The sequence below is a fragment of the Hippocampus guttulatus genome, chromosome 6 (assembly GCF_054856545.1).
Source record: "Hippocampus guttulatus isolate MCC_2025c chromosome 6, RoL_Hgut_1.0, whole genome shotgun sequence".
Taxonomy (NCBI): Eukaryota; Metazoa; Chordata; class Actinopteri; order Syngnathiformes; family Syngnathidae; genus Hippocampus; species Hippocampus guttulatus.
The window spans coordinates 5,624,829-5,650,470 of record NC_141266.1 but is presented as its reverse complement, the minus strand read 5'-3'; the positions used below and the strand labels follow the sequence as shown (position 1 = coordinate 5,650,470).

Here is a 25,642-nt window from a genome sequence, read left to right as displayed (position 1 = left end):
TACCTTGCATAGTGTGTGATGCTTTACGTGAACATGAATGAAAGTAAAGTGATTTTTGTGTCTCTGCAGCTGGGAAGACCAACATTTGATGGTTTTCTTCCAGTTTAAAAAAAACAACAAAAACATCTCATTTCGTATTATTCAGACCTCTCCGATAGCCCCGCCCCGATGTATTCTGACGTTATGGTGAGCTAAGCATAGAAATAACATCGTGGAGAATAGAGGGCACACTGAATAGAAAAAAAAAACCTCATGCAAACCCATTTCTATTTTACATTCATTCTTCTGAATGAAGCAATACTAATTTGACCCAATACCTAAAAGGTGGGAAGCACAATAAAACTGTTGCAGTTCCTACACTTTGCATCCGATTTAGATATAATCTACAGGCCAATGTCTACTGTGAACGTACATGTTCATTTTATTTCTAATCAGTTGCGGTGGTGTTTAGAATAACTGAAGATGAGATTCATGCCACTGTCCCAATATTAATGGAACTGACGTTATATAAATTAACAGCACACCTTCTGTTTTGCAATCAACAAAGATCGAACTCGTTGGCGTAAATTCCAGATATCGTGTTTGGAAGAAACCATGCAGCACTCATCACAGGGCAGAAGGCCTTCGTTACAGAGAAGGCACGGTGGTTGCTGTAATCATGCTGTGAATATGAAACTGGGAAACAAGTCAGACTGGGGTGACAGCTAATCACGACAACTCTGTGAATGTCGAGTCACTCGGCCACTCTGGAGAACTCATCGTTTCCCAGCCAACCAACCAATTGATGAATTTTCAGAGGTGCTGCAAAGAAGAATGAGTAAAACCGCCCAAAGGTAGGTGAGTCAAGCTTGTGGAATCATTATATTTTCATGTTGTTATCATGGTGCTGTGTGGTGAATTTTGAGGAATGAGGTGTTACATAAAATGTGGAAACAAGTCAAATGCGGTGAATAATTTCCAAATGCTATGTAGACTTTCTCTTTGTTGTCTTTTTGTTTTGTTTTGTTTTTAATCGTGCCACCATACATGTGAAGGCAGAGGGGTATAAAAATAAACAGAACCACATTTGGAACTTAAGGAAAAGGTCGCACTGCTCAGTGCGATAAGAGAAACATGACTGAAACTCCAAATTAAAAAAAAAATCGAACTGATGATATTGTAAATCATTTGTAGCTGAAAGCATAATAGTTAGTGACTAACACAAGTGATCAAAGAACTGGTGCAACAAATCGTCTCTTGCCCCCTGTGTTCAGTGTCTGTCAGGTGTCTTCAAATTGTTTTTTTTAAGGGAAATAAATGTATAGCATTGAAAATGAATGAAAACTTGAGATGTTTCAGATAGTATAAAATTACTTTAATGTTCATCTTCATAGAATAGAAAACAACTGAAAAAAAATACATCGGCTTTACATCACAGTAAAAGGCTGAAATGATGACCTTTCTGCGCAAGTTCAACTATAAACAAACGTGTTACACTATTTACAAAAGAAGCTATGATAAAATAAAAAAGTATGTACAATATAAACATGCATTATTATCATAGATATGATTATGGTACGTACTAAAGAGTTGGGAGTGAGGGGGGGCTGTCGCAAAGCAGCTTTGTAAGCCGCGTGAGCAGAACCGTTGGCTGCATTCGTCCCAGCGAGCAGGCGAATACTAATCAGCTTCATTCTCTGTGAGGCGGTTTTATTTTTTTTAAGGTTTTTTCAACATGCCCTTTCCTTCTCTCTTGACCCTCTCTGATGCCCTTATTTAAAACAAACATATCAAAGGACTTATCGAAGTCCATTAATGAACCCTTCACGGGGAACCTCACTGAAATACTGGTTATCATTTTAGCCATGAAATACTTGACACATTTTATTGAATTCTAATGCCGTATTATGCAATCCTCTGAGATCTCGTTCCGCATTTGCTTTGATTTGTGGTGGGGGATTCACATTGCTCAAAGCTTCACGTGGAGTAAAGCATTGACAGAGAAGAATGTCTACAGATTGGCAAGTACTGTTTCTTTTTTCTCAAAGAAATCATGTCAAAGGCAAGATGTTTGGCAAAGGTTTGCTTATTTGTTGTCAAACTCTCAACAATGCACAGTATATACGGTAACCTGCTCGGGATTTCCGTGATGAGGGGTGGCTCAGGGGAAAACGGTCTGCCAATCTCCGGATGACTCGGGGACCACTTCCAGGTCAAGTTCAGGAGTTACGGTGACCTGAGTGGTTGGTTCTTCTTGCCGCAGGGTCACATCCTGAATTTGACCTGTGATGATGAAAAGAGGTAAAAGGTGTGACTTCAAAACACCATAAGCGTTGTTATTTATGTCCAGAGTAATTGAGAACACATCACACATTTTCTCAAAAGTCGACAGTGCGCCCAATAACCCGATGCGCCAAATGCAGAGAGCCTGGAACTCTCTTTATATTCCCCATTGAGTTGTTTCCCTGTTAGCGTTCCTATCCCGTCTAGTGGTGATTATTACCAGGATCCTTTTGTTGTCTGTTGTCTGTTTAAGAGGGAGGAAATTTCATCTGTGCTGTATGTGCACATTTGACAAGAAAGATGTACTTGATACTTGAACCAATTGTAACTGAAAAGGGTTCTGTCCGACACGAATTGATATGTGCTTTCCCCAACACACACTCAAACAAACAGTCAACTACTTTGTGAACGCTGCGCAGCCAGTATGAAACAAAGATAATACCAAAAGCATAGACGAGCAAGACTTAAAAGGATATTTATCCGGATGTTTATTCAATTAGTCCCTTATGATCCATCTTCCAATCCGCTTAATCCTCACTAGGGTCGCGGGGGGTGCTGGAGCCTATCCCAGCCGTCTTCGGGCAGTAGGCGGGGGACTCCCTGAACCGGTTGCCAGCCAATCGCAGGGCACACAGAGCCGAACAACCATCGCGCGCTCACACTCACACCAAGAGACAATTCGAGTGTTCAATCAGCCTGCCATGCATGTTTTTGGAATGTGGGAGGAAACTGGAGTACCCGGAGAAAACCCACACAGGCCCGGGGAGAACATGGAAACTCGACACAGGAAGGCCGTGCCCCGAATCCAATCCATGACCAATGCACTGTGAGGTTGACGTGCTAACCACTGGACCACCGGATGTCCATCCCTTATGATGTCAAAGGAAACAATCTAAAGTTTGAGCTTCCTCGCTTCAACGGTTTTCGAGTTATGAACCATCAAAGTTTGAGTGACGCACCCACTTTTGGAAATCCAGGATTTGCACACTAAATGTTGGATCATACTGTATTTGGAGGCCCTTATCATTTGTTTTAAGGTAGGCAAAGACCTTTAAATTGCTATATTCATGTGTTCTGACTCTGTCTAACAGAATCTTAAAAAGCGCATCGGTACAGTAATGTTATTATCCTTAATATATTTTAGAAGTTACATTTTTGACATCATGGGGGTGCATGTCTTGGAAATGGTTTGTGTTGGTGGGGTTTCAACTGACTTATCATCCTATTTTGGAACTGCACAATATATTCAGAGAGTTTCAAGGCGAGAGTTTGGTAGGGAAACACGAGGGCTACAAATCTGGCTGCAGGACAAAATGACCATTCCAGACGCTGCCCTACCTCAGGCCACGAGTTGGCCATGTGGGCACATGATAATGGGAATGAGCTGTTTTAAAAAAAAAAAAAAAGTGTTGTACATAATGCACAATTAAAAAATTACTTTTGTACTTTTACTGAAATAAAAGGAGCTGAATCAGTACTTGTAACAAAGTCTTTTTGAGGAGGGGCAGAGGGTGGGGTTAACTCCCAATTATCTGTGTTTCTACTTAGCGGTAAGTACAGCACGGTACAAGACTCTAAATTGCACTACGGAGAACTCGACTACCGGTAGGTTTATCACATACACTGCTGTTGCCAATAAATCCTGCTTAAATTCATCATGGTGAAAAAGGGAGTCCTAAACCAAGGCTGTGCGGGGGAGGGACCATGCAGCATGTAACCGCTAATTTCAAGGAGAAGGAGCTTTTGTAGGCCGATCATTTTCAACAACACAAAGATGTTCCAACAGAGCAACAAGGTCTGTAACCATGGTGCTTCAATCGGAAGTGTCTGGGATCACCATTGAATATCATTCTCGAAGGAACGTTCTCCACCGTTGAAACTGGAACATCAAGTTGTTGACAACATGCAGGCTACGATGTCGAGAATCTCACCGTAGCCGTGGGCTCGCTTCATGTGGTGTCTCATGTTGCTCTTCTGAGTGAATCGGATGCTGCATATCTCACACTTGAAGGGCTTCTTTCCTGTGTGTTTGACCATGTGCACTTGCAGAGAACTCTTTTGGTTGAAGGCCTTGTCGCACTGAGGACACTTGAAGGGACGTTCGCCTGTAAGGGCAATGATAGCAAACACCGTTGAGTAATGGTTGTCTGTTCATGCTGTGCTGAGAATTTGAGTGCTTCTTCAAACATTAAAGTGCAATGCCAATGTCCAAAACTCACAATGTATATGGATGGTCGCTTGAGCATTTATTTGACAATGATGTCCATTTTTAAGGTCCATCCTAGGGTCTAACGTCTCCGTACACGTACATAGATGGAGAATTGGTGGCACACTGGCCGACTCTTCTGCGTGTGTTCTCTGTTACGGTCACTAACTACACTGCCACAAAAAATAAATACATACAGTATTTTCCGCACTATAAGGCGCACCTAAAGGCATTCAATTTTCTGACAGTGCACTTTATAATCCGATGTGCCTTATATATGGATCAATATTGTGATTTATTGGATGTAGTATTTTAAATGTTCCCTAAAGCGTTTTGTTACAGCTGCAGCGGTTGTGAAAGCGCTATAAATAAACCTGTATTCTATTTCCCTTTAGCGTTGTGTATGTATGTATGTATATATATATACAGGTATATATATATATATATACACACAAACACACCGTAAATTCCGGATTACAAGCCGCTACTTTTTTTCCACACTTTCAACACTGCGGCGTGTAATATGAAGCGGCTTTTTAATTTTTTTTTCCATCGCGGGAAAAACATGGACCAATAAAATGAATGAGTCTTTCACTGAGGTCCAATGAGATTGTATGACTAATCACAACTTCCGCTCTTTTTGCCGTAGCGGGGGAAAAATGTGTTAGCTGGCAACAATCGACCAATAAAATGAATGAGTAGTACACAGGGGTCCAATAAAATTGTATGATTACCGGTAATCACAACTTCCTTATTTCAGTCTTTCTTCTAGCCCTGATCAACATGGAGAATACCAGACGAAAAGCATATGATGCAGCTTTTAAACTAAAAGCGATCACTCTGGCAGTTAAAGAAGGAAATCAAGCTGCTGCCCGTAATCTTGGCATAGACGAGTCGATGGTGCGAAGGTGGAGGCTCCGGCAAGAAGAACCGAGCCAGTGTAAAAAGACAACCAAAGCTTTTAAAGGTTTTAAAGGTGGGCCGTCGTGGCGTTATAGAGTCATGAAACGGAAAAGCCTGTCTGTTAGGGCACGCACGACGTTGTGTCAGCAGCTCCCTCCCAATTACGAGGACAAACTTGGTTTGTTCCGCACATTCACACAAACAAAGATAGCGGAGAATTCCATCAGCCCAGATGAAATAATAAATATGGACGAAGACCCTCTGACATTTGATTTGTCGCTCACTCAGACTGTTATTAAAAAAGGTGACTCCTCCGTCATACTGAAAACAAGCGGCCACGAGAGAACACATTTTACCTGTGTTTTGAGCCGCGCAGCATCGGGCCTAAAGCTGCCCACGATGATCATTTTTAAGCGGCTGACTATAGAAATAATTTCATATATCTTTTCCCATTTATATGATTTGCATTATTCTATTTAAAGCCTCGTGGGCTTTATCATGCTCATAAATATATGGAGATTATTTTAACCTTAAGAAATGTTGCGTTTCTTTTCTGCGGGGGACCGCGTCAGCCGCCTCACCGGAGGTGCTCCACGGCGGCAGGGACGCAGAAGCAAACCCCCGCCTACTCATTGGCCAGCGGTTTATAGTACGGTGCGGCGCATATAATTACAAAATTGATTTTTCTTCATAAATCTGAGCATGCGGCTCTTAATCAGGTGCGGTCTGTAGCCCGGAATTTACGGTATATATATATATATTTTATATCATTTTGTCTTACAAGCGGATAATGAATGGATGTACATGTGGTCCAGTCTTAAAATGTTTTGTCATCTATAGGCCCCCCAGTAGCAATCATTAAAACTGTAGGCCCCTCCATCATTTAAGTTGCTTGTCCTTGTCCAATACGATGACAAAGACGATATGATATCTAATAAATGCGCATGAGCGTGTATTTGATATCCTACCACAGTGTCCTGAACTGTTTTATTCATGACGACGAAAAGTGTCCGAGTACATGGACCTTAAGAAGGGTTTCAGGAATAACGAATAAATGCTCAAACGAGGCTTTCCATAAAAGCATGTGGAGCTGCTGAAAACCCCATTGAAAGATGCTTTCCATTTTTGAACGAGCCGGGAATGACCTGAGAATACTGATATCCTTTCCCAAACCTGGTTGATGAGTTCAAAGCTTCACCATGCTTGGGGAGCCAAAACTGCACACATTCTCAAATTTACATCAGAGCTACGCCAAAGTTGCTCTACATTGACAACAAAGAGATGAACAAGCTTCACACAATGTTATGCCCGTTAGCCAGCTACATACTGTACACTGGCGGACCCTCACCAATATACAGTGTTCAAACTAATGTAAAAGGCCTGACGCATTTACTAGAAAATATATAGTTTCCACAATAAATATTGAGTATAAATGTTTCCTCTGGCACACCATGCTCCAAACTTCTCCCGTGGGCCCATTGCCTGCAAACATTGTTTTCTCATAAGATCACGTTGCTGTGTTTCCAAAATGAGTACACGCTAATGAGTTTAATCATCTTAAAGTTGTTGTGTTCACCGAGACATGGATTTGAATGGAATGGGTTTTACTCATATGTAAATAGGACAGCGGCAAATTCCAAATGCTAATGTTGTTGGCAACATCCTGATGACAGCTTCCTATAAAACGACACAGGCTGCGGTGGCAATTTTAGCAGCCTTCGTGACAAGAAAAGTGGCGTTATGGTGGCGCTATTGCATACTCCCACAACAGACCAAAAGTGTTTGAAAAATGTGTTTGATGGCGTCCAAATATACTCTCATGAACCTATTCAAATGATAATGAGCTGAAAGAACTGTGTCTCTCTGCTTTATTGAGCTAATCCTGTTAGCTACTTGCTTTCACAGAGGGAAGTGGCAGGACTCTGCTTCACAAGTAAAAATGAACACATTTCTTCAAATCACCTGTGTGTGTGCGGTTGTGTCTGTCCAGCTGACTGCGCTTAGGGAAGGCCTTCCCGCACGAGGAGCAGCTGAAGAGTCTAGGTCTGAGGGAGCTGGGCGATGGGCCTGGCTGGTGCACTCGTTCATGCTCCTATTAAGAGATCAACATATGCCAAGTGAATGACACTGAACAGTTTCTAGCAGGGGTCACCAAAACGGTAGGCCCCAATGACCACATAAGTACCCCGCGGGACTGTTCTAAAAATAGCTTATCAGAGACGTGACATTGAGCTTTTCAAAGAATGCTGTATAAATAATGATCATTTGAAACACTTGCAGATATTTCTAGAAATGAAGTGTTGCATATTGGCATGTACTGCATCTGTTTCTAAAGATAAGATAAGTAAACCTTTATTAGTCTCGCAATGGAGAAATTCCCAATTCACAGCAGCAAAGTTATGAAAGGAAGAAGTAGAACAACAAAATAAAGTTGTCCCGGACATTAGCTACTGTGGTGTGGATCTTAAATTTCTGGATAACTGCGACTGTCGTCACAGGAGCATCATCAAGATGCTTGGATGATGCTTGTTCATAATTTGCTTCCTTATCTCCTGAGACAAATCTCTCCTTTGCTTTTTAGCATCCGCAGGAACCCACTAACAGTGGGTGACGAGTCAGCGCTTCTGCTCTGCTATATCCACTTACCTTAAGATGCATTGCTCGCTTAAAGGCTTTGTTGCAGATGCTGCAGACGTGGCATCGGTCTTTACTATGAGCTTGTCGACAGTGACGGCGTAGAGAGTTGGCATTTGGGCATAGAAAATTACAGTAGAAACATTTGTGCTGATTCTCAGCCTCCGTGGGGTGACTCTTCCTACCCTTACAGCTATCATTTCCAATCTGGAACATAAACCCCCCAAAAATGGTGTCAGCTAATTTATTAATGCATCATGGAAAAAAAGAAATGCATAATCATAGACAACCACAATGTACAGGGAATGCATTTTTTTAGTATTTAAATACTAAAGTGGACAGTATTAGTTCAAATGAACCACAGCCGCCCATGAACTAATCTAACTCCTACTTCCGACTTATGTACGTACGTTATATCCACTGTCAGAGGTTCCCATCACAGATTGGGAATGATGGCTGACCAGTATGACTGGCTGGCCTGCAATAGCTTGTTGCCCAGATTGTAGACTGGAGTCATTCAGCACTGCAGGGAATGCCTGACCCTAAGGATGAAAATAAGAATGACAATTTAGAATGCCAAAGAATCTGAAACCTGGGGGAAAAAAAGGGAGTTGTAGCAGTGCGATAACAATTAACAAAATGTTCTTGTGAAACGCCTCTTACCTGTGTATTGAGGTTTACAGTAACGCCATCCAACATACCCTGGGCATCTGATAGGGTCAGTGTAACGCTACCATCATTGGCCACACCTCCTGGTGACAAGACTAGGCTTTGAGATGAAGTGCTGTGTGATAGCGAGGTGCTAGAAGGAAGACTGGTGACTGTAAGAAAAATTGTGTATTTTTAAGACTTTCAACATCGTGTTCCTGCTAAACTGGACGGTCTTATGGCAACCTTTACTGTTTTTTTAAATAGCGATTTTTGTAATGAAACAGAAATGGATGATATTCAATCTGTCTAATGATTTACCCCAGGAAAAGTAAAAGTATCGTAACAGACGCATATATTTTGCAATTCTTTCTAAAATTATACAATAAACAAAAATGCATTCATTTTGGCCATAGATATTTGATATAATTCTTTTCCACTTAAACTAAGAAGGGTAAGGTAATGAGGAGAACAAGGCACTTCGATTTTCATCATTATTTCAGACAAATTCGATTTAACTGATATTGATTTGAAACATAAACAGGCATATTCTTCACATGCAAAGTCCTACCAGTCATTCCAGTGTTGGTGGGGTTCTGATGTAGAAGGTGGTCATTGGTGATAGTCAAGGTGGCGTTGGTGGGCTGCCCTGTGAGTGGTGATGCCAGTCTGAGGCCACTGTTCATCTCTGCATTGGTGCTGTGCTGGGGGAGTAAATCCTGACCTGCGGGTATATGGAATCAATGTGACATTAGAGGTTAAGTGGTATATAACAGTATTGCTTTTGGAACTGCTGTGTGCACAATAGAGTGGAAGGAACAGTGTATTGAGCAGTTATCCGACAATGCCCTTAGTCATTTTGCTTTGAACATATTTTAGAACAAGTTTGCTCTTGTGAAAAAGTCTTTGAAAAATACAGCACCAGACACAATATGAGTCGGATTGATACTTTTGATGAAGCCATTTAATTAATTACAGTACCAATGTTCCTTTCTGTAACGGCATGTATCCTAACATAAATATAATTTGGGGTTTTGTAAATGTAATATCCCCCCCACCCACCAAACAGATCATTAATATACTTCTCAAATGATTCTTCTTCGTATTTTACTTTAACAAAGGGATACTTACAAGAAGTATGGTACTCAACCTTGACAGAATGTTTCTTCCTCTCTACTATTGACTGAATTCCTAAAAAAACAAAATCGAGTATACAAAGGCCATGTTCCTACATAATTAATACCTGATATGGTGAGAGTGATCTCTTGAGGGTTTCCTGATGAGGTGTTGGAAGCCGAAGATGTTGCTTGCACTTGTGCTAGAGCATGTGTGAGGCTGGAATTGTTGATTGTGAGTGTAATCTCTTGACTGCCTGCGCCCCCACTCACCAACCCAGTGCTGCCCATGACATGGCTCAAGTCCTGAGAACCTAGATGATTAAAGTTTACCATTGATTGTTCAGCTCAAAAACTATTGTGGACACTTTCCACCTACAGGGGGAACCTACCTGCAGTGTCCTGCTCGGAGAGGCCAGCCATTGTGACTTGGGCAGGTGTGATGGTGGATGGCTGCAGGCCCAGGCTGGTCAGGGGTTGGAGGACAACATTGGCTGACACAGATGCGTCACCAGTAGACATAAGATGACTGCCAGAGTGGAGGACAAGACCAGTGTCGACACTAAGAGGCTGTGAGAGAAGGCCGCCCTGCTGTAGAGTCTGTTGGAGAAGGGCATGGTCGATCTGCACGAAAAAACATGGCGTTGAATGACTTTGGGAACTCTTGAAGACTTAGAATTTCTTTGACATTGATTATTATTACATTTTAACGAGGTATGCATGATCACATGGTATGAGGCTCAATGTGTGGCCTAACGCCAATAATTAGAATTAAATTAAACGATATAATTGAAGATGGCATGCTTGAGGTTGTATAAGCATGGCCTAAAATCAATGGGAAGGATTCATTAGATTTTTGGATGTGGTGACTGAGTGTACAGCTTCAATTAGACATTTTAATCTAGTGAGATCAGATACAAGTCCCTCATAGAAAAAAAATGTTGCCTTCAAAGATAAACAAACTCAGCTCAGCTTTTAATGACTGAGAGACAAACTTAATTCCTGTACCATTGTATTTTTGCTTTTGTTGTTTGCAGCATTGTAGAATTGCAGAAAGACGTTTTTCAATGATGCAGTGCAGTAGATTCAACCCAACCGAGAACATATTTTTAAATTCATTCATCCTCGACAGTGTCAAAGCTAAGCCTTGTTTAGGAGATTGTGAAGATGCATCCAATGCTATCGTCTAATAATCTACCAGCTATTAGTATGCCTTTAATTTGTTATACAGTATAACAGTATACAAGCAGAGGAAATTTAGTCCACAGTGATTCTTACTCATGTCTCAAGTTTCCAATGATTTATATATAAATCGATCACTTTGCATTCATGTTTGAGGCGTGACTAGTTTAGAGTTGTGAGGAAAGCCACAGCCGCAAGAAACAAACTAAACAAAAAAAAAAAAAACAAGGTTGACAAAGAGACGTGCCTAACCTGCAGAGTGATGTTGTTTAAGTTGCTTGTGTCGATGCCAGAGATCTGGACATTCGGGCAGACCAAGTTGGCAGGAGTCAACTGGAGGTGAATCCCTTCGAGTGTGGTCAGCCCATCTGATAGGGACACATTCACATCTCCTGCCATCATGAACACATTCAAACACACACACACACACACACAAAATCAGAAAACCTGATCACCCATCTTTTCCATTTTTTGGGTTTGTTTGTTGGGTTTGCAGGACATCAGTTGTGACAGAGACATAGTGATGGCTGATGTTCGTCCAGTGACTAAATGCTCAGCTTGACGTCATAATGGCTGGACAAGGACGACAAAATGGATACTACTTGTATTGTGCAATATGGGTTCATGCACTTATGAAAGGTACGCCAATATATATTTCTACGTATAAAGTTTCAAAATAGATTTAATAAATAAATACATAAAGTAGGTAGATCACTTGGACTTGATCATTGTACAAATAGATCACATGCTGAATAAGTGTGCGCACCCCTGGTGTAGGTAAAGCACTTTAAATGCGCACTTCATTTACCACCACAATAAAAGTGGATGTTAAATTTTTTTAACATCTAACACGGGGTTTGTTTTGTTTTGTTTGTTTTTTTTTAGCAAAAGTACAAGTAGTATTCCATTTGAATGGATGTGGGATGCAGTGGTTAAAAAAAAAGAATGAACAGTGCGCCTTGAATTAAAATTAACCTGGGGGAATTGCAGGCGTGTGTTTGGTGAAGACAATACTCGACAAAAGGATAAGAACACCAGATGCATATCAAACTTGAGAAGATTGCTATGTTTCCCTAACAGTACTTCGAAATGGGCCGTCAGATGTACGCTTTAAGGCCTCATTCTTCCAGTATTAATGCTTTATATGTGCCGTGTATGTATCATTGTGCAGTCTAGTTGAATTATTTTGGCCAGCTACAATACGCTATTTTTTTAAAGCGTTTTTAAAAATTATTAAATGTAGATGAAAAATAATGAAGTTATACAATATATAGTAGAGAAAATATTAACCTTATACTATTGCAAATGGCGGACATACAGTATGTGACGTGTACTTCAATGTTCGTTTCTTGCTATGCAGGTTTGTACCATCCTTGAATGGCAATTTTTGGGTGGGTCATATGTGGGTGGGCATATGTGGCTCCCCCAGTAGCACTGATGAAAAATTGTGGCCATTCCAACATGTGTTGCCTATCCCTGTTTTAGAGGATATTGGTTCCTCCCAAAAAACAAATCTCTCCAACAATAAAATGCTGACTGCTGGAGAAGAAGGGTAACAGAGGTGAGTTTGTGATGATAAACACCAAAAGATGGTATTACGTCCCTGGGACGGAACGGTCCTTCTGTCCGTCCTGGATGGATTCCCATTTTGGAGACGGAGGATGAGAAGTTTTTTTTTTTTTAAAAAGGATGGCCTAAATAAGGACAGAAGTGGGTTTTCGTCCTTCCTCATAATAATCCCTAACTGGGTCAAGTACCGATAGATGCCCATTTAATTTATTTTATGAATAAGGATGAAGGGACGATGGCGGAAGGGTGCCCAGCTAGTGGATGAAGGACTGAGGATGCACCGTCAAAATTGGATAAAGTGTCCTCATCTGTGTAAACCGCATTTCTGAACATCTTCAACAGACTCCAACATTTGGCTTCCAGCTATTCAGCAAATATCGTGCCAGATGATGGTCAAGTGTCTAAAATTGATGATACTTATATAAAGTCAGTTCCACAAACAAGACATCATCTTGAAATACCTAAGTTGTTATCACTGGAAGGATGAAACAAAAAATAATAATATGTGCATCTCCTGGGCACATTATTTTGAAAAGGAACAACGAATATCCTGCTATAACTTCTTGTCTATGACACAAACTTGCCGACGGCTTAAACAAGTGGCGTGGAAACGCAGGACTCCACCTTTTCAAGTTTGAAATGCAACTTAGGTCACACTGAACTCACAGTAACCAAAAAACAAACGGTAAAAAACAATATGAGTATCAAAATCAAATACTCTTTATGCCTGTATTGCAAGACTCTAACATACGAACAAAGTTATAGGTTCATGGGGTGTGAAAGCAGACCGATACCTGACATTGAGGCTGGCAGAATTGCCTGTCCCACCAGGCCCGACTGCAAAAGATTCTGGTCAAACTGCCCAGTCAGCACCTGGTTTGCTGGGAGGTAGATGTTGTCAGCGTTGGAGGTTTGTAGCAGCCCCACAGTCTGAAGCGCCTCTGATGCTGTGGTATGCTGGCCTTGTCCTGAGGCACCAGCGTGGCCCATAGCTTCACTATGACTGGTTTGAGCAGAAGACAAGGAAGGACGCTTGGACTTGCGGTTCGCTCCATTAGCCCTGAAGTGGCACTGGATGTGTGTTTTGCGATGCCCGGAAGTTCGAAAGCGAAGGTCACAGAAGGGGCATTTGAAAGGCTTGGAGCCAGTGTGGAGCCGCATGTGCACCTTTAAGCTACCCTTTGTAGAGAAGGAAGTGTTGCACATGTGGCAGTTGACCAGTTTCTGACCTGCAAAAATTAGAAGACATGGAGGAAGTGAATGTGAAGAAATGAACCTAGGGTATAACAAAAACCCATTCCAATCGAACAGGAGTCGGCAACACAAAATGTTTAAAGAGCCATATTGGACCAAAAAAACGAAAAACAAATGTGTCAGAAAGAAGGCAACACACGCTGTATGTATCTATATGAGCTATATTAGCCTGCTATCAACATGACTACGGTTGGCTACAAATACACAACGAGCATACATGTTTCAAAGTATTTTTCCCCCTGCATTTCATCCTGTAGGGGAGGGGTGCCCAAACCTTTTTGATGGAAGATCTACTTTTCGAACAACCAACCTCCCGCGATCGACCCATTTACGCACTCACTTAGACATGCATGCCGTAATGAGCAACAGCCATAACGGCCACTAAGATGAACGAGGCACGGGACACACTTTAGAAGAGTGCTAACTGTCGTAGCTCACGTGTACCGTTTAAAAATGCTTCTCTTGGCCGCCCTGAGTCCCATTCTTAGCAAGTACCCTCTATGAATTGTACATGAAAAGCAGATGGGTTTTTTTTTGTTGTTTTTTTACAACAGCCCCCTGACTGACATCCCACCCTGCTAATAGAAACGTGTGTCGCAGGCTATGACGCAAATATTCGTTGACGAAATGTTGACATTTAATATTTATTCGACACATTTTTTACAGCATCGGAAAACGGTAATAATGTTTGTGTCATGTTTGTCCTCTGACAGAAACCATATTAAAACAAAATACTATATTTCCGTCCAATCTTTTTCCATTTTCAAACATTTTTGAAAAAGCTCTAGGGAGCCACTGGGGGGCGCCAAAGAGCCGCATGTGGCTCAAGAGCCGCGTGTTGCCGACCCCTGCAATAGAACAATCAGATTTGATGAGCCAAATTGATTTGCTATACAGTGTACAGTATTTAGAATCGTTGACTCCTTGAATGTAATCACACCCCATATATCGACAATCGTATCGATTTGTCCAAATGTACACCAGATATAGATTGCTTTGAAGTTACTTTTAATTTGTTGTTTCTTTAAATGTAATTTACTAGGATAGTTTGGGCTTAACTTTTATATGGTCTTACATATTAATAAAAATGACCATATTGAATCTAATCATAATTCCACTAAATCAAAATAAATCAATACATTTTAAAATCGTTACCTCCTTGAATCGTATTGCATGTTGAGAATCATCTCAAATCGTCTTGTGTGGTAAGATGCACACCTCTAACTGAACCCATTCCCAACCTCTTGTCTTTTTTCAAGTACATTGGTAGCCAACAAACATAGTTGGCAATTTGTTTTCGGGAAAACAACAAAAAATCAAGAAAAACCTGCTTGCCTTAACCCGACCTTTGTGTATTACACGGACCTGTGTGACTGAGAAAAAAAAGGAATAAATAAATTAGCAAGCGCATTGGTATTTTTTATTGATATTGTGACCACAGTTCTAAACTTGTTTTAAACACCATTTAATATGGCCAGGACTCTAGTTACCAGCCAAGCAGAATTTCCACTATATAATCTTTTTATTATTATTTTTTTTTTTACTTTGGCTCTGCAGTTTTTACCGATGTCTTCTTTTTTCCACGCTGGTTGCACTGAAGACCAGTGGTCTCCAACCTTTGTTGCGTCCTGGGCTGGTTTAGAGAAGTACATGCTTTTCATGGACCGGCCAGTGTTGTGGGTGTTGTTTTTAGTAGGGGCAAGGGTGGGGGGGAGCCGCCATTCAAAGCAGTTTTTTTTCATTGCTTTTAATTTGCCAATTTTAAAGAATTAGTACTCATGACAAAGATAATTATAGAGTAATTCAACATTTTACTAAGATCCATTCGTCAATCCATTTTCTATTGCTTATCCGGGGTCGGGTCACAGTGGCAACAGCTTTAGCAGAGAGGCCCAGACTTCCCTCTTCCCAGCCTTCCCGGGGGATCCCAAGGTGTTCCCAGGCAAGCCGGTAGACATAGTCTCTCCAGCATGTCCTGGGGTGTCCCCGGGGCCTCCTGCTGGTGGGACATGCCCAGAACACCTCACCAGGGAAGTGTCCACGAGGCATGCTAATCAGATGCCCAAGCCACCTCATCTGGCACCTAGAAGTTCTGTCCATTAAGGTTGTGAACAGAATTGGTGACAAAGGGCAGCCTTGGCAGAGTCCAACCCTCACTAGGAACGAAAGCAACGTGAACGAAACTCTGATATCGGTGGTACAGGGACTGAACAGACCATAATAGGAGGATCTGAGATTCGCTTTCCCGACAGACCCTTCTCTCCAGCACCCCTGAATAGACTTTACCAGAGAGACTGAGGAGTGTGATCCCTCTATAGTCGGAGCATATCCTCTGGTCGCCCTTCTTAAAAAGAGAGACCACCACCCCGGTCTGCCAATTCAGAGGCACTCTTCCAGATGACCATGTGATGTTGCAGAGGCGTGTCAACCAGGACAGTCCCACAACATTCAGAGCGTTGAGGAACTCCAGGCGGATCTCATCCACCCTCGGAGATTTGCCACTGAGGAACTTTTTCATCATCTCTGACTTCAACCCCAGAGATAGGAGAGCCCATCTCAGAGTCCCCAAACTCTTTCCTCTAAGGAAGGCATGTTGGTGGAGTTGATGAGGTCATTCGAAATACTCTGTCCACCGACTCACAATGTCCTGAGTCGAGGTCAGCAACGCCCCGTCCACACTATTCACGGTGTTATGTTAATAGTGCAGTGCTTCCCCCTCCTGAGTCATCGGATGGTGGACCAGAATTTCCGTCCGGAAGTCTGTTTCCATCGCCTCACCAAACTCTTCCCATCCCATGAGGTTTTGCCCCGGCGACTGCTGAAGCCGTGTTCCACTTGGCCGGCCAGTACACATCAGCTGCCTCTGGAGTCCCACAAGCCAGAAAGTCATTATAGGACTCCTCCTTCACCTTGACAGCATCTCTCACTGCTGGTGTCTACCAGCGGGTTCAGGGGTTGCCGCCACGACAGACACCAACCACCTTATGGCCACAATTCTGATCGGCCGCGTCAACAATAAAGGTGCGAAACATGGTCCACTTGGACTCAATGTCCCCCGCCCTCCCCGGGATGTGGGGAAAAGCTCTGCCGGAGGTGGGAGGTGAAACTCCTTTTGATAGGGGATTCTGCCAGATGGTGGTTGGGGACCACTACTCTAGACTATTGTGTAAAATACACACATTCACACTGCCAATAGGCGTAAACGACACCATCTAGCATTAAGGCATAGTTTTTATTGGAAATTTAGGAGTCACTGCAAATGGTGCAAATGACCGAGAACAAAACATAGTGTAGAGTTGCACATCGTTTGCTTTTGAACAATTCCAGTTCCTTGTATTGATTCTGGTTTCAAACGATTCTCAATTTTGACGGGGTGTCTAAACTATGCCATTCATTTTAGTGTCTCGCTTCACAGACTAAAATAACACGGCCCCTGACATTTGCCTGCATTGTACTACGGTACACATCCTCCGCACTGAGGCAGGAGAACAGAAGTTTGTTATCATCTCGCAATTCCTTGTTTTTCAGCCAGTCAACATTTGATAGAGCCACCTTCCATGCTAAAATCTTGAAAAAAAATATCACTGTTTTGCTTTATTACCTGGCTGTTTTTTTTCCAACTATACAGAATGAATATGAAAATAAACATCGCTGCAAATATCGTAACCTACACTGACGAATTGTCTCCAAATTGATTTATCAATTTCTCATAAGGTTATTTTTAACCACTTTTGTAAAATGTATTACTTGAATTCCAGAGTTTTTTTTTTTTTACTTCCTTTACTTTTTCTTTACTTAGCTTCATTTGATTTTTTTCACAACATGAAAATAAATTCACATGAGTGTAAATTACACTACACTGAAACCCCACTGATGGGCTAACACAGGGGTCGGCAACCCAAAATGTTGAAAGAGCCATATAGGACAAAAAAAAAAAACAACAAAAAAAAAAACAAATATGCCTGGAGCCGCAAAAAAAATAAAAGCTTTCTATAAAACTTACAATGAAGGAAACAAATGCTGTATGTATGTAGGAGACTGGACTGTCGCGGAATTGTTTGTTATTCATTCCTTTGTTGTGTGTTCACAAATGCCCCCATAGAATTTATTTTGTAATTTCCTCGCTTGATTTTTTGTTTTGGTGCATTATTTTTGCTTTTCTTGGTGTCAGTAATCATTAATTTCCATTTTTCTGAGGCTGTCTTTGAACGCCTCTCAAGTCGAACGAGAAGAGAGAAGGCACACAGTCAGAAGCAGACGTGTCTGTCTTTGTCGAAACTGTTAAAAGCATAAATAAAGTGTACGTTTTAAAAAACCAACACCACAGCTCTCCTTTTTCGGAGCTGCAACATGTAGTTATATCTATTTGAGCTATACTGTATTAGCCTACTATCAAAATCTTTTTCCATTTTCAAATATTTTTTATAAAGCTCCAGGGAGCCACTAGATGTCGCCAAAGAGCCGCATGCAGCTCTGAAGCCGCGTGTTGCCGACCCCCGGGCTAACACGAGGTGTAGACAAAAGCAGAGCTATTTGGCAATGCGGTTCACATGAGCAGCAGGTACAGCTTGTGTTTGCATGTTGTGGACAGGCCCATGTACATAAAATATTGTACATACGCTAATGTTAGCTGGTTATTTGCATTTGAGTTGGCCCTCCGTTTGGTTGTCAGATGCGTCAATTTTGGCAATAGACGCATGTTGGTTAACCCACCAAATTATGAAAGTTCAGCGCGTTGCAGGCTTTGGCTCAAAGGAGGAAGGAGCACCAAGCTCGTTAGACACAGCACTCTGTTGACGTAGACACGTCATGCAACCTCCTCTGCACAATATAATCTTATAAGTGTTGCACTGTGGCAACTCATAATTTAGTTCAACAAAGTTAAGCCACACTTGTGATCGTGTCGGGTGCACCTGTGCACGCACTTCCCCTTCATTGGTCTCTTCTGGTCGGCGGACGAGGTATAGTAGCGGAGAACGGGAAATTTAAATTGCGATCAGTTCTGGGAGAATAGTCCTGGCTCCAATCAATTCTCAAGACTTGACGCCCAACCCAACGTATACTGGATCTGACTAACACAATTGCCAAACAAATCACTAACTGGCTGTATGTCAGCAGGGTAGTAGCCCTCAAGTAACAGGACTGAAGACGCCAGATGTATGCAGTCATGTTAACCTACACAGTGACTCCACCCCAAAAAATATATACAAAGAATTTAGTCAGCAACATAAAAAATATTAAGACTAACCTGTGTGTGTCTTCACATGACAATCCAGAGTAGATTTCACTGTAAAACTCTTCCCACATTCATCACACTTGTACGGTCTTTCTCCTGTGTGAATTCGAATATGCCTAGACAATATAGGTAGAAGTTTGAGAGTTGAGTTGTGCTTCTGGGTTCTCTCTACAGTTAAAAATCAACAGTGGCGAACATTTAGACATGGGGGTGGGGACAAAACAAAAAGAAGCGAAGCCAATAAATATGCTAAAAAATATGTGGAGTTTGGTGGCATAGTCACCAGCCTTTTCTTTTTAGCATGCATTAAAGTTTGTACAAGCTTTGCAAACCAATCTTAAATTATATTTCTAAGTTTGGGTTATTTCTTATTCGATCATGCAACCTTCCATGAATGACTGACTTTAATATGCTGTCTGGCACATTATCTGCCTACCTGCCTACTTATTTATCTAAACCCATCCACCCGCCAAACCCATCCATCCATCCATCCTCTGAATCACTTATTCGCACAAGGGTTGCGTGCGTTCTGAAGCCTATCCTAGAGGCGGAGTACATCCTGAACTGGCAGCCAGCCCGTCGCTGACATTTCAAATTATATCATTCTATTCATGCTTTGTTCATTATGCTGCAGTTTTATTGTGGGCCCCAGTGTCACATGTTGATATAAGAATTAGTACCGCGGTATTAAAATGGGGCTCATTACCTGACAAGGTCACTGGGCTTCTTGAAGCTCTTGGGGCAGAAAGTGCAGCAATTTGCAAACTTGGGTTCTGTCTCCAGTACCACCGCCTTGTCCTTGATCTCACTGATGCGATCCCTCTCGGCTGCAGACTGGGATAGGATTCGCTCTGACACAGATGCCTCCTCACCGGGATCCTTTGCTAGCTCTGCTGCCTGTTCCTCTGTGAAAGTGATGATTTCCATTCCCCGTCTCTTCGATGTTTTTTGATCCCCTTCATCTTCTTCATCTTCATCCTCTTCCACATCTCGACCTTCCAAACCAATAACTGAGGCAAAAGAAGACAAAGCTCAAAGTTCCAGCACAAACTGATTTATACATACACTGCGCACATTATTTACTGTATACTGACAATATCTAAAAAATATATAATGTTGACTTCAGATCTGCTAAATTTTGAGTGACATTTCAGAAAGGTTTATATGTGACAGTATGTTTATTATTGGAGTCATTGATTGCAGTGGTGCAAAAATAGTTTGCCTCTGTCATTTAGCTAAGTCAGGTAACCAAACTCTCAGCATGAATATTTAATATGAATCAATACAATACTTTAATTCAATCAACCAATTACAACTTATCGGCTTGTCCGATCGGGTGTTGCCACAGCAAGTCACTGGCAGCAGTTGTTCAGAAGCTTCTATGCCCTATGGCCTTCCTGACGCAACCGACCCATATTTAATTTCTTTTTTTTAATACTTTTTTTAATTGAGATTTTGAACAACAGTGAATTGTTATTGGGGAAGTGGCTCGAAATCAAACTCACAACGTCTGCAGGAAAGGCATCAGTTTGAACAGATACGTTTGCACTTCATTTCAATCAGCTATTGCATACCGAATGAATCATAGTTTCTCCTTTTTCTGTAACTTGAAGTGACAATGTTGTGGGCCCATGTTACTTACTTTGATCCTCTATCGCATGCTCCTTTCTCATGTGCTTTTTACAAAGCAGGCTTGTCCTGAAGCTCTCATCACATGTGGAGCATTTGAATGACTTGACATGGATAATCATGTGGCGGTTCAGGCTGCCATTAGTTGTGAAGGAGGCATCACAAACGTTACACTTGAAGGGCTTCACTCCTGTCATTGGGGATGAATGGCATGAGAAGGATGTGTTGAAATGTGTCTACATTCCATTTGACACCAAGAACTTTGACTTATGACATACTGTAACACATTTTAAAAAGACAAGATTTTGTCTCCAGGAATGCAGTGAAATGTCTTGAAGAGAAATTGCATTTAATGGCTGATTTTGGAAGCAACGGTCTAACAGTGCTAAACGGAAAATTTCAAATCAAACGGAAGCCGTTGCAGAGTAAGGGGGGAAAAGGGATATTTGGCCAGCCGGACTAAAATGGAAATAAAACATTTAAATATATCAATTTAAATACTGGTAAATGTTGAATTTCTCAACATTTGTCAACACTCTTTAGAAACATACCTGTATGTGTGTTCAGATGGGATTTCAACACCCCAGCTGATACAAAAGCTCGTCCACAGAGGTGACATCTGAAAGGCTTCTCCCCAGTATGGGAGCGCAAATGCTGTTTAAGATGACTTGACTTTTTAAAGCCTTTGTTACACCACGTGCACCTAAAGAGTTGAGAAAAAAAAAATCCTTGTAGTGCCATCAGCTAAAAAACATTCACAAAACCAAACATCTCCATATACTTCTGTATGCTGTTTAGTATTTAAAAGAAAAGGAATACAATTGTATGAAAAACTGTAGTATAGTGGTGTATGTTGTACAGTCAGGCATGTTTACTTAAAAATGGTGTGTGAAAAATATGGAGATGTGGAACCATCTGGTCCGACCATGTTTTTTTTCTTCTTTCTGCCTAAAAAAAAATCAATAAAAAGTTTAATTTTAAAAAAATGGCCCGGCTCTGAATTAAACCTGTACGCTCTCTTGCTGTTGTCTTCACAGTCCTCCTGGTAGTCATGTGGCTCATTGTCCAGTTGTAGTTCTCCCTGACTGTTCTGCTGGAGAAGCCCATTTGTCTAAATTGAAAAGACCAAACACAAATTCACACAACTCCATAGAGACTCGCATGTGTAAGATACTTTCTTGATTATTAATTAAAAATCAATAGATAATGGTGCACATTGTCACTGGACGGAAACCGCCTGTCCAAAATTGGATAATTTCATATTTTTTGACAAATCAATTCCATTCGTCAGTCTCCACATGGGTCTGTTATGTAACGTGTTGAAAATAGCTTGACAACTAAACTAAAGATACACCGTCACAACAAAAGATGTAATTTGCTTAATTTCCTGAAAGTAACTGGGCATTCTCAGTTTTATCTTTATAAACTTTTAAGTTATGTAGTGATTCATTATTGTCATTGAAGCAGACAGCCAGCCTTCTGTCCAATCCTGATTAAAAGAGGCTATTAATCAAGCAAATGATCATCTTCATCAGCGACTTCATTTTATCTTAGGACTGTTCTGTATGCGGCATGTGTTTCAATTCGTATAAAATGCAATGCATGAATCACTGTAAGTGACAGCATTTAATGGAGACCAGAGGCTGAGACTCACCACTTCAGCATTGGAAACATGAAGCAAAGTCGGGGGAGGAAAGCTGGATGACAGGGCCTGAGACTCCAGTGTACTGGAATCCTGTAGTTGCTGGACAGTGGAGAACTGGCTTTGAGTGTAACTTGATTCTGTCATGGTAAAGCCTGGGGAGACCACATAGAATAAAATTCAATATACGTAGGGTGGGAACTCAGGAAGACATGTGACACACGACCACTTTCAGTCACAATGTCCACTTTGATTGTTTAACAATAAAACACGAACATAACATTTGTAAATAAAAAAATGAACAGGTACATTTAACTGTAACACTTAGCACTTCCAAGTCTTGGAAGCAGAACAGTTCTAATCAAGTTGGTGGAGCTTACTTTGATTAGCTCTGTGCAGAGTTGGCTTAACACTAAATAAATCAACTCTGTCAAATAACTCCAATGATGACCTCCATTTAATTGCGACAGCATTAAAATACACTTTGGGGGTTGAAATAAATGCCAAATTGAACAACAAAATGTTGATACTCGTATTTTTGCTGTCAATGTAAATAACAGTCTTACAATCTAAAAACACAAAATGGAGAACTTTGGACTGAAAATGAACGTATATACAATGCTGTGAAATACTATTTACCAATTTAATATTTAAAAAAAACTACCTGTCCCTATGTGAAAAAGTAATTGCTCCCCTTTTTAAATGACAAAGTAGCTGTGACTAATGACAGTTTTGTGAAAGCTGAATTCAAGTTCACAGGCAACACCCTCGCACCACATTTGTTGAATCAAGAAATCACGTAAATAGAATTTGTCAGACAAAGTGAAGTAGGCTGCAAGGTCTCAAGAAACAAACGCATCATGCCACAATCCGAAGAAATTCAAGAAGAAATTAGAAAAAAAGTTATCAAAATCTCTCAGTCTGGAAACGGTTACAACGCCATTTCCAAGAGACTGGGGCTTAAGCAAACCACTGTCAGAGCCATTATCCACAAATGGATAAAGCTGGGAACAGTGGCAGACATTGCCAAACAGCTAAAATTACTCCAAGAGTGCAACGACTCATCCAGGAGGTTGCAAAAGAACCTAGAACAACATTCAAGGAACTCCAGACCTTGCTCACCTCAGTGTCCATGACTCTACCATAAGACACTGGCCAAAAATGGCATCCATGGGAGAGTTACCAGGCGAAAACAACTGTTGTCCAAATTGAATACAAAGGCAAAAGACATCTTGATGATCCTCAAGACTTTTGAAACAACATTCTGTGGACTGATGACTCAAAAATTGATTGATTTGCGGCCCATTACATCTGGGGTAAAAATGGCACAGCATTTGATAAAATGAATATTATGCCATGTAATCAATCCAACAATGTACTCTACAGTACAGTACTGTATTACAATATTGGTAAAAAAAAATGTTATTACAGTATCAGTCAGGATATTTTGTTACATTATTGGTGAAATCATTACATTATTGGGTTTTATTAAAAGTACAAATTTTATGACATTTTCAAGCGTTAACATTTTCAAGAAATTATTACATTATAGCTTTCTACAAGGCTCAACAGCGTTTCAGACCACACCGAATTTAGAGATCAAAAATTAATGCAGGCTAAAAACTGGAAGATGTTCCACAAAATCAATTTGTCATCATCAATCTGCATGCTGACAGTGATTCACTAGGAGTGTCCAAATGCCTTTCGATACTTCAGACGTTTGCAACTGAACACTAAAAGCCTCTTATGGTCTAATGGCTCCATCGGTGAGGCAACAACTGCCGCTTGGAGTGCAAGGAACTTGTGTTTTAAGCAGTAAACAAATGTTCGTGGGCTTGTGAAAAACTGACAAAGACCGAAAGGAATTAATTCCTCTTCTTGATTATTGATTCTTTGAAGTCAAGATGGCGCCCGAGTAGGCAGCCGTCAGCAAGTGCTCTCATGAGCCTTGCTTTTTTGTTGTTTTTGTGTTTGTTTTGTCACTTTGTGTTTTTTGTCACGTCGTGTGGACCTGATGTGGACTTTTTTCAGCATTTTTTGGCCACGACATTCATCAAGGAGGAGACTCTGTGCTTGGTGGTTGCGCCTTCTCGGCAGCATGGGTATACCAGCATTGTTTTTGACTGGGAGGAATGTCGGCGCCATTTGACTGTCGTTGCTGGACAGTCCCGCGGCGCTTGTGTCTTGCGCCTGTAATGGGCAGCATTTTTCACAGCCCCGCTTTGTTCAGCGGAGAGATCGGTGCTGTTGAACGGTCTGCGGCTGGATGGATCTAAGTCTTGAGGAGCCGACGATGAGAAGAAAGGAGCGTTAGCGCGGAGCGCCGATGCGGATTTGGAACTGGGAGTCGCGGCTTGGGGTTTGAAGCGGATTACGTGGGACAGGAGAAGTGAACTAATTTATTTTCGTCAATGGACGCTACAGCTTTGCGTTTGCTTTCAAAACTTAGCTTGTAGCAGACGTGTGCACATTTTCAGCATGACGTCTCTGACCCACTGGTGAAAGGACACTTTGATCCTCTCCTCTTTCATCTATAACTGCTTCAGACAACAAAGTGTATGCAGAAAGGTGGTGAAGAATGCACGACTGTCTGTGTCCTATGTTGAGATGGTAATTCATGCCTTTGTCACATCCCGGCTCGATTACTGCAATGCCCTTTACTTTGGAGTCAGCCAGTCCTCCATTAAGCGCCTTCAGCTGGTCCAGAATGCCGCCGCTCGCCTCTTGACTGGTACTCGTAAGAGGGAGCACATAACTCCTACTCTGGCATCCCTTCACTGGCTCCCCATTCATTTTAGAGTTATTTTCAAGATCCTCTTATTTGTTTTCAAATCTCTGAATAATCTCGCGCCACCTTACCTCTCTGAGCTCATCCGCCCCTACACACCTGCCCGGCGCCTCAGGTCTGTGGACCAGACTTTATTAGAAGTACCAAGAACTAAACTGAGGCTCAGAGGGGATCGAGCCTTTTCTGTTGCTGGTCCCTCTCTCTGGAATGACCTCCCACTAAACATTCGGCAAGCCTCCTCGCTGCCCATCTTCAAAACCCTCCTCAAAACTCACTTGTATTCTTTGGCATTCGACTCAGCATGACTGTTGCAACAGTTTTACTGTTTGGTGCTTTCTACCGCCTTTATTACCGATTTGTCTTACTGTTTATTGTGCATGTTAAATTGCTCCATGTACAGCACTTTGTATGCAGCGATGGCTGTTTGAAAGTGCTCTATAAATACTGTTGACTTGACTTGACTTGACTATGTGTTGTGTTGTGTTATTTTTGTTATTTTGACTTCAAAATGGCGCCGCGAGAGTGGCTGCCTTTCCAGCAGCTCCTATATTTTGTTGTTCTACTTCTTCCTTTC

The 25,642-nt window shown here is 41.5% G+C and overlaps 1 protein-coding gene across 3 annotated transcripts in view; it reads right to left on the bottom strand.

Moving 5' to 3' along the window:
- Positions 1 to 1,339: 1,339 nt before the first annotated feature.
- LOC147203364 (zinc finger protein 236) overlaps positions 1,340 to 25,642 on the bottom strand; it is a 39,587-nt gene continuing 15,284 nt past the window's right edge. For 2 of the 3 annotated variants that reach the window (XM_086113984.1, XM_086113985.1), the window contains exons 16-32: positions 22,293 to 22,435; positions 21,514 to 21,749; positions 21,190 to 21,341; positions 20,652 to 20,828; positions 19,716 to 20,019; positions 19,022 to 19,125; positions 13,314 to 13,748; positions 11,203 to 11,342; positions 10,161 to 10,392; positions 9,897 to 10,082; positions 9,225 to 9,377; positions 8,669 to 8,826; positions 8,416 to 8,547; positions 8,018 to 8,212; positions 7,334 to 7,463; positions 4,194 to 4,367; positions 1,340 to 2,262 (exon numbers count right to left, since the gene is read on the bottom strand). In XM_086113984.1, the coding sequence (XP_085970110.1) occupies positions 2,141 to 2,262; positions 4,194 to 4,367; positions 7,334 to 7,463; positions 8,018 to 8,212; positions 8,416 to 8,547; positions 8,669 to 8,826; positions 9,225 to 9,377; positions 9,897 to 10,082; positions 10,161 to 10,392; positions 11,203 to 11,342; positions 13,314 to 13,748; positions 19,022 to 19,125; positions 19,716 to 20,019; positions 20,652 to 20,828; positions 21,190 to 21,341; positions 21,514 to 21,749; positions 22,293 to 22,435 (3,173 nt within the window). In that variant the 3' untranslated portion in view covers positions 1,340 to 2,140. The remainder of the gene's footprint in view (positions 2,263 to 4,193; positions 4,368 to 7,333; positions 7,464 to 8,017; positions 8,213 to 8,415; positions 8,548 to 8,668; positions 8,827 to 9,224; positions 9,378 to 9,896; positions 10,083 to 10,160; positions 10,393 to 11,202; positions 11,343 to 13,313; positions 13,749 to 19,021; positions 19,126 to 19,715; positions 20,020 to 20,651; positions 20,829 to 21,189; positions 21,342 to 21,513; positions 21,750 to 22,292; positions 22,436 to 25,642) is intronic. The other variant, XM_086113986.1, reaches the window with a different exon arrangement.